At 48.6% G+C, this 15278-nt stretch overlaps 1 protein-coding gene across 1 annotated transcript in view; it reads left to right on the forward strand.

The window, feature by feature from the left end:
- The first annotated feature begins 1443 nt into the window (after positions 1-1443).
- Positions 1444-15278, forward strand: part of PHF2 (PHD finger protein 2) — a 55210-nt gene continuing 41375 nt past the window's right edge. The window contains exons 1-2 of the mRNA XM_023738650.1: positions 1444-1603; positions 11272-11407. Coding sequence (XP_023594418.1) covers positions 1444-1603; positions 11272-11407 — 296 coding nt within the window. The remainder of the gene's footprint in view (positions 1604-11271; positions 11408-15278) is intronic.

Consider the following 15278-nt stretch of genomic DNA (forward strand, 5'->3'; position numbering starts at 1 on the left):
GGAATCCGCCCCCACTGTCTAGACCCCGCCCTCCCACTGGCTGGAATCCGCCCCCACTGTCTAGACCCCGCCCTCCCACTGGCTGGAATCCGCCCTCTGGGTTCCGTGGGCGCTTCCCTCATCTTGCTGCTGAAGCGCTTTCCATTTGTTCCTCCTGTTTGTGGTTTTTCCAGCCTCCCTTTCTAGAACTGTGTGGGGGCGTCTCCATACCGTCCTGGTTTTCCACGTCTCTAAGTTTCAAATCCCTCCGCTCCCCAGGGGTACCCCGGCCTGCTTCACCCCCTGCTTTGGGGGCCCAGAAGGGGAGCCCTCCTGAGGTGGGCAGGAGTCCCTGGGCCATCCCTCCTGCTTCACGCCCCAGGGAGGCTGCAGCCTCTCCTCCTCACAAGTGCCACCCCCATCCCCAAACTTAGCAGGAACCCTGGTCGGCCAGTCCCTTTGCTCCGGATTGACTGTAGGCTCTGCCCTGGTCCAGGCACAGCCCCGCCGTGGGGTTCCATGTTGGCACCTGGATCGTAAACTAAGATCCGCCTGTGCCACAGGTGACCCGATTCTCCTGACGAAGCATCGTGTGCAAGATTGAGAGTTGCTCCATAACCCCAAATGCAGCAGTCCCACCCTGGGCTTCTAAGCTGGAGCTGTGCAGCCCGCGGGGTTGGGTGAGAACAGAAGTACTGTGGTGCCTGGTGCACACAGGTGCTTGGCCAGGTGAATCCCCCCTCCTGAGCCTCTGCGGGCCTGGGATGAGGGGCCCCTTGAACTAGCCATATAAACTCTACTCCCGGCTGCTGGCAGAGGGCGGTTGAGGCCTGATCACATAAGGGCCTGGCTTCTTTTTAAAATTTAATTTTTAATCTGCAAGTAACACAGGAGCTCATCTCCCATAAAAACTCTACACACACTAACTTGCCCGTTGTTTAGTCCACTGCTTAACGTGTACCTTCTGCCTGTGCGCCGTCCCTTGGCTCACTGGGAGGTGAGGAGCGCTGACGGGAAGAGGAGCCGTGGCCACCCGTACCCCCTTCCTCCTCTGCCGTGTTTGCAGAGTAGGTGATGGCTCACTCACACAGGGAAGGAGCACGTGATGGGGCTCCTGGGTTGTTCATGTTTCTTAGGAGATCATCGCCTTCTTTCTGGGTTTGAAGCAAGTTCTGATTGGCACAGGATTAATGTTCTCTCGGGTCTGTCAGTGCCCGTCCTGTTGTTCCGTTGTAGGTGCACTGTGCTCACCTTGTACTCACTTTTCTTGAGGGGCTCCCACACGTCGTGGTTCCCGGAATTCTGGGCTTGTGGGCATTGCAAATGTCGCGTGTGAATGGGGCAGCAAGGACCAGAGATGGACACGCGTATCGTGTGCTGTTGTGCGTGCTCCATTGTCCCGTCAGACTTCATGTACAAAACACAGGTTTAAGTGTAGAATTATCAAGTGCTTGGAATTTCAAGATGGAGACAACAGAGCATTATGTCAAGTGCAGCCCTGAGTGGGGAGCAGTGACTGTGCAGATTGCAGCCCTGAGCTGCCTACCTGGCTTTGGGTCTCAAGTAGTGGGTGACCCAGACTTGCAGGAGCTGAGCAATGTGGGCTGGAAGTGCACCAGCCCAGGTGAAGGGGTGGTGTCCTGAGGTTTAGGTGGAGGCCCTGTGCAAACCCTCAGGCCAGCGCACCCTGAGCTTCCTCCTGCAGGAAAGAAAATGCATGGAGGGTGTCATGGATTGAATTGTGTCCCCCCCAAATATCTGTCAACTTGGCTAGGCCATGATTCCTAGTATTGTGTGATTATCCACCATTTTGTCATCTGATGTGATTTTCCTATGCACCGTAAGTCCTACCTTTATGATGTTAATGAGGCAGGATTAGAGGCAGTTATGTTAATGAGGCAGGACTCAATCTAGAAGATTAGGGTGTGTTTTAAATCAATCTCTTTTGAGATATAAAAGAGAGAAGCGAGAAGAGAGGCATGGGGACCTCCCACCACCAAGAAAGTAGTGCCAGGAGCAGAGCCTGTCCTTTGGACCCGGGGTTCCTGTGCTGAGAAGCTCCTAGATCGGGGGAAGATTGATGACAAGGACCTTCCCCTGGAGCCAACTGAGAGAGAAAAAACCTTCCCCCTGAGCTGGCGCCCTGAATTCAGACTTCTACCCAACTAGACTGTGAGAGAATAAACTCCTGTTTGTTAAAGCCATCCACTTGTGATATTTCTGTTATAGCAGCACTAGATGACTGAGACAGAGGGGAAGGGACACGTTTCGAGAGCTTGACCTCTGTAACTTCTGTGGTCTGAGATCTGCCTCCCTTGTTGGAACCACAGTTACCCTGGGTGAGCTGCTCCTGCCAGGTACAGTGTCTTGGGCCTTCCTGCAGCATTGGGTGTGAGCCTCTCACCTCTGCACCTCTATCTCTCACCTGTGAAGTGAGGTAACAACACCACTTTGGGAATGGGCTGTGAGTTGGAGAGAGTGGAGAGTGGTGGGCTGTGGCAGCCTGGCGGCGTCCTTGGCGCATTCCGCAAACATTGCCAGGGCCCTGGGCACACTGCATTCCTGAGCTCACACACAGGGCTCTTCTTGCTTAAAGAGGAGGAAGCTGAGGGAGACAGGGGCCGCTGTTTCTGTGGGACTCTGGGATCACTGTCCCTGTCCTGTATGTGACTGGTGCTTGTCTGTACTGTTGCCAGGAGTGTCTCTATGGTCCCAGGAGGGAGGTTAGTGCCAGGGAGAGCCATAGTACCTACCCAGCATGCCAGGAAGGGGCACAGAAGGCATATGCTGAAGGCCTGTGAATGTGGATGACTTAACCACTATACCCAGAAGAATGAAGGGGTTCCTTGTTCCCCAGAACTCTCCAGGTGTGAAGCAGCCGGCAGCCCTGGGTGGAAGTGAATGGCATCGCTGGTCTTGGTGAGGAGAGATGAAGTGATGAGAGGAGTGTCATGGAACATGGGGAGGAGGGCCCGGGTCGATGCATAGATTTCCTCACTGGGAGGATTGCGCTGGGGCCGGGAGATGAAGGGATGTGCTTCTCCAGCTGTTTGTCATCCACCCTGCCTTGGATTGTGCTTTCTGGGGCTGTGTGGGCAAGTCTTCCATCAAGTTAGAACAGCATCTCTTGGCCTTTCTCCCATTCTCTCTCTCCTCATTTTCTGGAATTCTTTTTCTTGTGTTAAACCTTCTCATTCTCTTTCATGGCTCTTAAGTTCTCTTTCACGTTTTTCCATCTCTTAGCTCTCTGTGTTACATTCTGGGTGATTTTTTCAGCTCTCGCTTCTACCCCTCCAATTCTCTGAACTTGATAGAACTAGTAAGCAAATGTATCTAATTTGTTGTTTAAACTGTTCATTAAGTTTTAAATTTTAATGCCATTTTTCATTTCTAGAAGTTATAATTTCTTTTTCAAATTTGATCAGTTTTTTCCTACTGTGTGGAGTGTGTTTCACATTTTCGAATCTTTTTTTCCTTCAATCATTTTATAACAAAAACAAACCAGTTGCCTTCAAGTTGATTTTGACTTATGACAGCCCCATGTGTTCCAGACTAGAACTACGTATTATTCTTCATAGGATTTTCAAGGCTGTGACCTTTCAGAGCACGTTACCATGCCTGTCTTCTGAGGCACCTCTGGATGGGTTTGAACAACCAACTTTTTGGTTAGCAGTTGAGCGCTTAACTATTTGTGCCACCTAGGACTACTTCAATCATTTAAAACAGAATTTATATCCTGTATTTTATATTCTGTGTTAAAATGGATGTCAGAAGAGACTCTGAAACTTGCTCTTGAAAATCGAGTAGCTAAAGCAAAAGAAAGAAATGATTTAAGTAGAAGAGCTGAACAGAAGATTTCGAAGGGCAGCTCCGGAAGACAAAGTAAAGTATTATAATGACAGGGGCAAAGACCTGGAGTTAGAAAACCAAAAGGGAAGAACATGCTTGGCATTTCTCAAGCTGAAAGAACTGAAGAAAAATTCAAGCCTCGCGTTGTAATAGTGAAGGATGCTATGGGCAAAATACTGAATGATGTAGGAAGCATCAAAAGAAGATGGAAGGAATACACAGAGTCACTGTACCAAGAAGAATTGGTCGATGTTCAGCCATTTCAGGAGGTAGCATATGATCAAGAACCGATGATACTGAAGAAAGAAGTCCAACCTGTATTGAAGACATTGGTGAAAAACAAGTCTCCAGGAATTGACAGAATACCAATTGAGATGTTTCAACCAACGGATGCAGCGCTGGAAGTGATCACCGGTCTATGGCAAGAAACTTGGAAGACAGCTACCTGGCCAGCCGAATGGAAGAAATCTATATTTATGCTTATTCCAAAAAAAGGTGATCCAACCAAAGGTGGAAATTATCGAACAATATCATTAATATTAAATATACTATGGACTGCCAAAAGAATGAACAAATCTGTCTTGGAAGAAGTACAGCCAGAATGCTCCTTAGAAGCAAGGATGGCAAGACTTTTTCTCACATACTTTGGACATGTTATCAAGAGGGAGCAGTCCCTGGAGAAGGATATCATGCTTGGTAAAGCAGAGGGTCAGTGAAAAAGAGAAAGACCCTCAATGAGATGGATTGACACAGTGGCTGCAACAGTGGGCTCAAGTGTTACAATGATTGTGAATATGGTGCAGGACCGGGCAGTATTTTGTTCTGTTGTACAGAGGGCTGCTATGAGTCGGAACCGACTCAACGGCACCTAACAACAACAACAACATCAGTAATATCACATGCAAGCAAAATTTTGCTGAAGATCATTCAAAAGTGGTTGCAGCAGCATATTGACAGGGAACTGCCGGAAATTCAAGCTGGATGCGGAAGAGGATGTGAAACAAGGGATATCATTGCTGGTATCAGATGAATCCTGGCTGAAAGCAGAGAATACCAGAAAGATGTTTACCTGTGTTTTATTGACTATGCAAAGGCATTCGACTGTGTGGATCATCACAAATTATGGATAACATAGTGAAGAATGGGAATTCCAGAACACATAATTTTGCTCATGAGGAACCTGTACATAGGTCAAGAGGCAGTTGTTTGAACAGTACAAAGGGATACTGTGTGGTTTAAAGTCAGGAAACGTGTGCATCAGGGTTGTATCCTTTCACCATACTTACTCAACCTGTATGCTGAGCAAATAATCTGAGAAGCTGGACTATATGAAGAAGAACCCAGCATCAGGATTGGAGGAAGACTCATTAACCTGCGGCATGCAGATGACACAACCTTGCTTGCTCAAAGTGAAGAGGACTTGAAGTCCTTACCAATGAAGATCAAACTCTACAGCCTTCAGTATGAATTACACCTCAACATGAAAACAAAAATCCTCACAACTGGACCAATAAGCAACATCATGATAAACAGAGACAACATTGAAGTCAAGGATTTAATTTTACTTGGATCCACAATCAACACCCATGGAAGCAGCAGCCAAGAAATCAAAAGATGCATTGCATTGGGCAAATCTGCTGCAAAAGACCTCTTTAAAGTGTTAAAAAGCAAAGGTGTCACCTTGAAGACTAAGGGGTGACTGAAAAGAAGCCATGATGTTTTCAGTAGCCTCATATACGTGCGAAAGCTAGACAATGAATAAGGAAGACCGAAGAAGAATTGATGTCTTTGAATTATGATGTGGGGGAAGAATACTGAATATACCATGGACTGCCAGAAGAACGAACAAATCTCTCTTGGAAGAAGTACAGCCAGAATGCTCCTTAGGAGCAAGGATGGTGAGATTTCATCTCATATACTTTGAACGTGTTATCAGGAGGAATCAGTCCCTGGAGAAGGATATCATGCTTGGTAAAGTAGAGGGCCAGCGATAAAGAGGAAGACCTTCAAGGAGATGGATTGACATGGTGGTCGCAACAATGGGCTGAAGCATAACAAGGGTTGTGAGGATGGCGCAGGACCAGGCAGTGTTTCCTTCTGTTGTGTGTAGTGTCACTATGAGTTGGAACTGACTCGACAGCACCTAACGACAACAACAACAATTACATGATTAAGGAGCCTGGTGGCACAATGGTTAAGTGCTTGGCTGCTAACAGAAAGGTTGGTGGTTCAAACCTACTCACTGGCTCCGTGGGAGAAAGACCTGGGGATCTGCTCCCATGAAGATTACAGACTAGAAAACCATATGCAGGCAGTTCTATTCTGTCCCCATGAGTCAGAATCGACTCCATGGCACCCAACAACAATTAGATGATTCTACTACATTATGTTCTTGGGGGTTTAATCCTGCTAGTTGTAGTGTCTGCTGACTTTTACTCACAGTAAATCATCTCCTTGTGTTTGGATATTTGGAGCTGTCAGCTCATTTTGTGGGAGGCTTCCTCTGTGGGAACTGGGAGCCGCTCCACTGGAGAGCAGGACTCTCTAGGGACGGAGTGTGTGTGCCTGGCAAGGCTCTTGCCAGCCGGGGCCTCCTTTTTTGAAATTATTATTATGAATTTCTTAATTTATGGGTTCCTGGGCTTAGTGAATGTTAATCTGTACCCTGCACCCTTGAAGGGAGGGTGGGGTTATGGATTCATGAGGGAGACTCCTGTTTCCTCACTCAGAACCCAGGATGGCAGACGAGCTTCTCTGTCATCTCCTGGTTGGAATTTCACTGAGGGCGCAGTCCTTTGAAGGCCTGGTTTCATGTGTATGTGGGCTTGGGGCATGCGTTGTCACTCTCTCCCTCTTCTTCTGACCCTCAGGCTCTGAGACTAGCTATAGCCCCATCCACTCTGCCTGCTGCTCCTGTTTTCAGCACCCTCTTCATTTTCTATCTCAAGGGCTCCCCTTTCCTGCTGAGCTCTCCGCTGTGTGTGTAACTGGATGTCTTAAGTCTCTGTAGTGAGCATCTGTGCCCAACTGGAGCGAGCAGGCCCTGGTTAGACCTGGGCAGTGGGTTTCATCGGTGGGGGTGCAGCATTTGGGGCCCCTTCCCACCATGCACCAGGCTTTGTGTTGTAGCCGGCCAAAGGCCTGGCCTCCTGCAGCCCAGTGGAGGAAGGCCACTTGATCAGGCTCACACAGGCACTGGGCAGTTGGTCCAACCCAGAGCTGTCTGAGCACAGCTCCACCTGCCTCAGCAGTGTCATGAGGCCTTGGTGCCTGAGATGCCTGCCTGGGATGGGCCCTCTCCCTGCCCTGCAGACCCTGAGAGCCCTCCCTGTGCCAGCTGAGGGGCCAGGCTTCTAATGAGCTGCCTAGCTCCTCAGCTAGGCCTCACCCCTTAGTTGATTTGTTCTTTGACAAGGTCTTTTAGGTACGTAACACTGAGGACTGAGCAATGGCAGGATTTTAAGAAGATTGGTTAAGTTTCTGTGTCAACTTGGCTGGGCCCTGATTCGCAGTGGTTTGGCAGTTATGTAATGATGTAGTCATCCACTGTGATGTAATCTGATATGATTAGCCAATCAGTTGTAAGGGGAGTTTCCTCAGGACTGTGGCCTGCATCCAATATATATGTATATGGACATTCTGGCAAAGCTTGCTTGCTTGCTTGCTGTGGATTCTGCATCCAGCTTGTCACCATCTGACCTCCAGTTCTTGAGACTTGAGCCAGCAGCCTGCCATACTGACTGTCAGTCTTGGGATCTGTCAGTCTCTGCAGCCTGTGAGCCAGTGGCCTGCTGTCTTACCTGCTGATCTCGGGATCTGTTGGCCTCCGCAGCCTGTGAGCCAGCAGCCTGTCGTTTACCTGCTGAGCTTGGGTTCATCAGCCCCTGCAGCTACATGAGTCAGGAGAAGCCTCCAGCCAGATGCCTGACCCACGGACTTGGGATTTGCCAGCCTCTGCAACTGCGTGAGCCATTTTCTTGAGCTAAATCTCTCTTTATTTATATATACACTTCACTGGTTTTGTTTCTCTAGAGAAGCTAGCCAGGTATTGATGCTTAAACCAGCTCTGCAGCATTGTCATAGTGAGTTAATACCTAGTGGCACTTCCAGCCACATCCTACCATCCTAGCCCTGCTCCTTTCAGCTCCTATAGCCCCTTCCAGCCTGGATGGAGAGAACATGCCATTTTTACATGAAGATACATGTAATGTGCTGTACATGTGTCCTCATAATTTCACCTGCCTCAGATTTCTCGGGGTCACGGCCCTCCCTGCTGTGGGGCACCAAGAGCATTGTAAATCACGTCCCCCGAAACATGGCTGTGCAACAGAGAGCTGCTTTTTATCTTCTTTTGAATCTCGTCTTTGGGGCAGACTCCCAGGCGTGAGATTCTTTGGTCAGAAGATGAAAGTATAGGTGTATGGCTCACCTGTTGTGATGTTGCCCCCAAAGGACCCCTGAGGTGTGGGTCTGGCACTGTCACAGGCTGGTGAGGCTGATGAGGGATGTGGAACTTTCTGGTTCGCCTAGCGAGTGCCTAAGGCTGAAGCCCTGCAAGAGCCTCAGGACCCTGTGGAGGGGTGATGAGGAGGTGAGTGCCTGTTGTGGGTGCTGAGGGCCAGCTGAGTTCACTGGGCTGGTGAGGGTGCAGACGCGGGCAGCAGAGAAGGGAATGGACGCCCAGGCCTGGCAGATGACCACACGGGGGTCTCGTGTCTCTGAGATTCTGTGTCAGCATGCCACATGGGACAGGAGGGGCAAGGCCCAGCCCTAGCTGCCTGCTCTCAGTGCTCCTGGTCCAGGAAATCTCCCTGCCCCACACAACCCGAGGGCCCTGGCCAGTGAGTGTCCATGAAGGGAAGGCATGGTTGGCCCCTAAGTGGAGCTGGCATTTCTAACAACCAACACGGCTGGCGTCCATGTGGTTGCTTCTGAGATGCCTGGGCCCCCTAGAAGTACTCCTCATGCTGGACCCTCAGTACCCACACAGCTGGGGGCCAGGAGACCCCTCCTTGGGTGGCCCCTCCTGTCGGGGGGTTCTGACACCAGGGAGGAGATGCTGGAGCCCAGGGAAGCATGGTGGGGAGGGACCTTCAGGTCAGGAGGTCCATCCAAGGTCGGATGTGCAGATGGTGTGGGGATTGCCCTGGTCAGCGGTGGTGAGCTCAGGGGGTCTGGCCCTGAGGCCCAGGGCAGGAGGGCCAGCCTGCAGTTGGTGGATGGGCTCTGGGGAAGCCCTTGGCCTGGACCTTCAGGACCACATATGAGGCTGGTGCCTCACACCTGGGCCCATGGTGCCGGACAGGGGAAGTGGGCTTGAGGGCCAGGGGCCTTGCTTTTACGTTTAGGGAGACAACAATTCCTTATGTTTTTAAAGGATTCTAAAATTAAAGAGCGTGCTTCATAGTCCCATGGCCCAGTCAGTCTTTTTCTGATTCTAGTCTGTGCCCATTTGCCTGCTCACTGTTCACTTACTTTAAGTAGCATCTGAGATGGAGTAGTGTGTTCTAAGTTTTCAGTTAGCGCTTCTGTCCTGGGACTTTCCCACTGTGGTGGGTTTGTCCCCTTGTGTCCCAGCGTTCTCACCAGGTAGCCACTGCCAGCGCCACATGCTTCTCCAGGATCTTTCCATGAGGAAGCACATGGACATTGCACGGGGCTTTTTCTTTGTGATTTGTTGGTTTCAAAAATTTGGCATCAAATACATTTCTCTGTAGTTTGCTTTTCCTGTTTACGACTGTGTTATGATCATCCCTCTAGGCGTGTGGGTCCAGCTCTAGTACCTGCCCCTACAACATTCTGTTGTGAAAATGGTCACACATACAGCAAACTGAAAGAATCCGACAGTCAGCACCCGTGTGCCACCACCTAGATTCTGCCACACACACCTTACTACGCTTGCCTCATTTTTGATACATTTCAAAGTAAGTTGCAGACTTCAATCTGTTTCTCCCTAAGTTATTTAATGGAATGTATTCTTGTATTTCATACTATGGATGTTGAACAGTTTATTCAGTCACCCACTACTGATAGTATTTAGATGGTTTCAGGTTTTGCTGCTACAAATAAAGCTGAATTCAGCATCCACGTACATGACTCTGCATGCTGGAGCTTTTCTTCCTGTCAGACAGACCCCTGGATTGGATTTTTGGGCCAAAAGATAAATATATATTTTAAATTTTAATGATATTTCCAGGTTTCCTCATTCCCATGAGCCAGCTATGATGTTTCTTTCTTTTTTCCCTGTTGGTAAAAGTAGTCTATACACATCTGAGACATTTTGGGAAGTGCAGAAAGAATCTTAAAAACAAGAACACTATCCCCCTTCTGCACAGCCAGAGGTGATGCGACGTTGGTTTGTGCTGACAGTCTTCCTGCCGGCCCTTTCCCCGTGGATGCTGGAGGCTAAAAGTCCAGATCAGGGTCTCGGCCATGTATGCTTTGTGGGTTGTTGTTTGGTGCTCTCAAGTCAGTTCCGACTCAAGGCGACCTTATGGATAATGGAATGAAATGTTGCCTGGTCCTGTGCCAGTTCGTGACTGTTGCTATGTTTGAGTCCATTGTTGTGACTTTTGTGTCTATCCATGTCATTGAAAGTTTCCCTCATTTCTGCTGACCCTCTTCTTTACCAAGCGTGATGTCCTTTTCTAGAGATTGATCTTTCCTGATGACTTGTCCAAAGTAAGTGAGCTGAAGTCTCGCCATGCTGGCTTCTAGGGAGCATTCTGGTTATGTTTCTTCTGCTCCCAGATATTCCTTGGCTCCTTGGAGATCTTCACGTGCATCCGTCTGCCTTGTGTGCGTGTGTGTGTGTGTGTGTGTGCGTGTGTGTGTGTGTATTTCTGGGTCTATTCTGGTCTTTTAATAATTCAGAAGTGATTAGGTTTAGGATCCACCCCACATTGGTATGACCTCAACTGACTGATTTTACGTTACAGTAGATTATATTATGTAAGGTAAGCTGCTTTACCCAAGGCCAATTGATTTAATCTCATGATTAAATAATAAAACAGCATATAGCCAGGATTTCAATACATACTTTGAGGGGATACAATTCAGTCCATTTCAGGTGAATATTTTACCAAACAACTCCCCTGTTTCTGGATACTTTGGTTTGGGTTTCTTAGTGTCTGCAGTCTCTCCTGGCCCTGGGAGGTGACTGTGCAGGTTTTCCTGTTTCAGTTTGCAGACCAGGAGGCTGAGGGAAGCACAGGGGGAAGCAGCAGGCCAGCCTCCTTCCTCCCTCCTGGCCGTTCAAATGCTGTGGGCCTGAAATGGACCTGGACCTGGACCCTCTTGCAGAAGGCACTGGAGTCTTCTAGGACTGGTGTGGTCCCCAAGTGCTAGATGCTTTTCTGTTAGGGTGTACAGACCCTGGGCCTGTGGGAAGGGCACAGGGGAGCCAGGACGGGCTGCTGATCCAGACATCACCTCCACGGCCAGGTCGTACAGGAATGCTGAAGGACTCAGAGGAGAGGAGCTTGGCTCCCATGGGCTATACTGCAGAGGGGCCCAAGTGGGTGGTGGGGGCTGCCTTCTCTGAGGAGGGCACTTCCAGGGCAGTGGGCATGCAGGCCAGGTGACTGGGGAGACAGAGGTGCACACTGCCTGCTGGCCAGCCACATCAGGCCCTTGGGCCTGTTTGTTGGGTCCAGTGTGTTGGTCCACATAGGGTTTTTAAAGACAGTTTATTGGTTGCAATATATAGAAATCAGCAGATTATACATAAAATGTGCATTCCCAGCTTTTCTTGAAAGACCCAAAGATCTGACAATGCCATGTGCACACCTCATCAAGTGTGCTGCTGCAGTAAGCACCCTGTGCACACATGTGCTAGTATACCTGTTGGCAGATCTTAGAAGAGGACAGTACACAAAGGTGTATCCATTTAAACATCAGTAGCTGCCACCCAAAAGGTTGTACCAGTTTATGTCTCCACCGAGACTGTATGAGGAAGCTTGTTTGTGTGCAGCATCTGCAGTGCAAATGCTCTTCTTGCTCTGACCTTTGCCAGTCTTACTGCGGATTTACTTTACATTTCTCGTGGTAAGTGGGGTTGAACCTCTTTTTGTGTGTTTAAGGGTTATTTGCATATCCTTTTCTGTAAACTGCTTGCCCAAACTCATGGTTTAAATTACTTGTCAAACAAACATAGCTTAGTTTTTTTTTCCTACCAAAAAATAAAGTCTTATTGTTTAATATGTCCTTAGTTTACACTCAGAAAGAGAGTGAGGTTTCCCTCAGGTGTACATCTGAAAGGAGTAGTTCATTTTGGTATTGATGTTTTTTAGATTAATGGTACAGCTGTTCCGTTATTCTAAATTATTTTGGATTCTGTGTTCACGAGGTGGGCTGTGGTGAGCCCACCACAAGGCCTGGGGAGGTAGAGCTTTACCTCAGGAGGGCCACAGCCCGTGTCCTACTTACCCCCCTCCACAAACACCTGCACAAGTGCTGTTGTGCTTTTAAACCATCTTAGCAGTAAGATGTTAACAAGATGATCTTTAGAAATGTATCACCTCAACCAGATGCACATGAGAAACTTCAGACACGGGGCCCTGTTGTCCCTGAGTCTCACTCTTCCCTTTCTGGTTTCCTCCCCTCCTCCCCTTCGCCCACATTGGTCTCCATCCTTCACGTGGGCTGGCTGCAGCTGCAGGGAATCAAGGGCCTTCCTGCCCTGAGATGGGAATGGCTGGGGGGAATGGTTGGTTCTAGGGCCCCTAGGCATCCTAGTCATAGAGTTTTAGGGCTGCTGGGGACTTTGGGGATGTGCTGGTCTGAGCCCTTGGTTTTTGAGCTGAAGAACGCAGGTCTTGTAGAAGATAAGTGACGCGCCTCCACTGTCCATACTGATTTCTTCCTGGTCATGTTGGGATTTCCTTTAAGACCACTTTAAGCAAATATATTCCAGACATGCAATTAGAAGTGAATTCCTGAAGAAGTGTGTTGGAGTCAGCACCCTAAGGGTGGACGCTGTGGTCAGGTGCCGAGCTCGCTGACAGGAAAGCACGTTTGGGGCTTTTGCTACACATTTACGCCAGTGGCCCCCTAGTGGAAGTTGTAGCCCCTGCTTGGTCATGGAAATCCGGGAAAACATGAGGGGGCCTTTCGGCTCCACCTGACCCCCCGGGGCTTCAGCAGTCACTTACCTGTAGGTTCTGCCTTACCTGAAAAGTATTCTGCTACAGCATGTCCCTAACATGGCTTGTCTTCAGACACAGGCGGAGCCCTGAAGGTTCTGAGACAGGAGGTCTGGGGGGAAGATGAAATCCAAGTGTCCAGGGCATTCCCAGAAATCTCTATGGCCTGATCTGGAGTGATTGCCGGGACATATTATGAAGTGAGAAACCTAATGCCCTAAGTGATCCTGGCAGGATCGTCCCCAAATGCAAAGCTGTGGATCAGAAGCTGTGGGAGCAGTGAACCCTCTTAGAGTCACTTCTCAGTACCCAGCGGCAGAGCGCGCTGGTGGACATACTTTACCCCAGAGACCAGAGTCAGCACGGCCAGCTGAGGGCTCCAACACCTGTGCCTCCTGACAGTTGGACAGATGCATGGGAGGACGTGCGTCACCCATGATGTATACACATAGGAAAACATTCAACAGCACCCGAATCTGACCAAGGGAGCCCGGACAGACCTGCATGGGCCCCGCACAAGTCCCCTGCTGGAGCCTCCACACCAGCACACGGGAGACAGAGGAGCCGGAGACCTGGCCACTGAGCTGCGGGAGATCCTGGATCAAATATGAAAACAGCCGTAGACGACATCATTGGGACAACTGGGGACATCTGAATATGAGTATTTATGTACTCATTAGGGAATACATTTCATGAATATTGGGTGTTGGTATTGTGGTTACGATGGAGGACACCCTTGTTCTCAGGAGGTGCAGGCTGCTATGTTAGGGGAAGGGTCTTAATGTCTGTAACTCATTTGCACGTTTCAGAAAAATATAGAAAGGAAAACAAATGAGGCCAAAGGTTAACAATCGGGGAATCAGCATGAAAGGAATACAGGTGTTCATTTTACTAGTCTTTCAACATTTGTGTATGTTTTTAAATTTTCTAAATAAAAAGCTGATGGGAGAGCCCTCCCAGGTGATGGTGACACTGAGCACCTTGGAAGGAAGACCTGGCAATCTCCTTCCAAAAGGTCACTACCATTGATGGGTCAGTTCTACTCTGAAACACATGGGGTCGCCATGAGTTGGAATTGACTCAGCGGTAGCTTTTTTTTTTAATGACTAATGATGTTGAGTATCTTTTCATGTGCTTATTGGCCATTTGTGTATCTTTTTGTGAGAAATATCTGTTCAAGTCCTTTGCCCATTTTTTGATTGCATTGCCTGTCTTTTTATTGCTGAATTTCAGGAATTCTTTCTATATTCTTGACCTTAGACCTGTATCAGATGTATGGTGCCCAGATATTTTCTCCCAATCTGTAGATTGTCTTTTCACTTTATTGATAAGGTCCTTTGATGCACAAAGGTGTTTAATTTTGACAAGGTCCTATTTTCTGTCTTGTCTTCTGTTGCTTGTGCTTTGGTGTCATATCCATGAATCCACTGTCGAAAACTGGGTCTTGAAGCCTACTAATTTTTAGTAGGTATAAAATCCGTGTCAGCTCCCTTGAGCACCCAAATAAAAAATAAAACAAAGGAAGAAACCTCTTACGCTAAATGGACTGAAAGCGTTTGTGGAAACATTGATTTTTTAGTGCCCTGAGCGAGAGCACACTGCATGTTACAGATCTGGATCTTCCGTCAGCTCACTGTCCTGAGCGCCCCAACATCAAAATTCTGGGGCTGCCCGTAGGGAAATGCCCATTTGTATTTATTGTCACTTTATCTACATTTATGTAATAATTAGGAGGCTAGACATTTTCCAGTTTGCTCCCTGCATTTTCTGTTCCCGTTTCTGCCCTTTATCAGTTGTGTACCTACCTCTTGTATAGGCCGTTTTATGTGTTATAGATAGCAGCTCTTCTTCCACTTTTAACAAAGAGTCGAGCATGCCAGGCTGGACCATGATACTTTCATTGGGCCGGGCTGATTCTACAGAAGTTTCTTTAGCATTGTGTGTCATGTCCCTCAAGGCTCACGGTTGTTACTCCTTGCATTGGTCTGGGCCTGAGATCAGCCAGTTTCTGCATGAGGGGAGCTCTGTCCTGTGCTTGAGGGTCTGTGCAGTTTGCAGAGGGCTGTAGGAACTCTGGAAACCCTGGTGGCATAATGGTTAAGAGCTACAGCTGCTAACCAAAAGGTTGGCGGTTTGAGTTTGCCAGGAGCTCCTTGGAAACCCTATGGGGCAGTTCCAGTCTGTCCTATAGGGTCGCTGTGAGTCGGAATCGACTCAACGGCAATAGGTTTTGTTTTGTTCTGTTTTTATAGGAACTCTGGCCTCCTCAGGTGGGCTTTAGGCTTGGGACTGGGCCTCCACACTGGC

Source organism: Trichechus manatus, unplaced genomic scaffold (genome assembly GCF_000243295.1).
Source record: "Trichechus manatus latirostris isolate Lorelei unplaced genomic scaffold, TriManLat1.0 scaffold00120, whole genome shotgun sequence".
In the NCBI taxonomy this organism is placed as follows: Eukaryota; Metazoa; Chordata; class Mammalia; order Sirenia; family Trichechidae; genus Trichechus; species Trichechus manatus.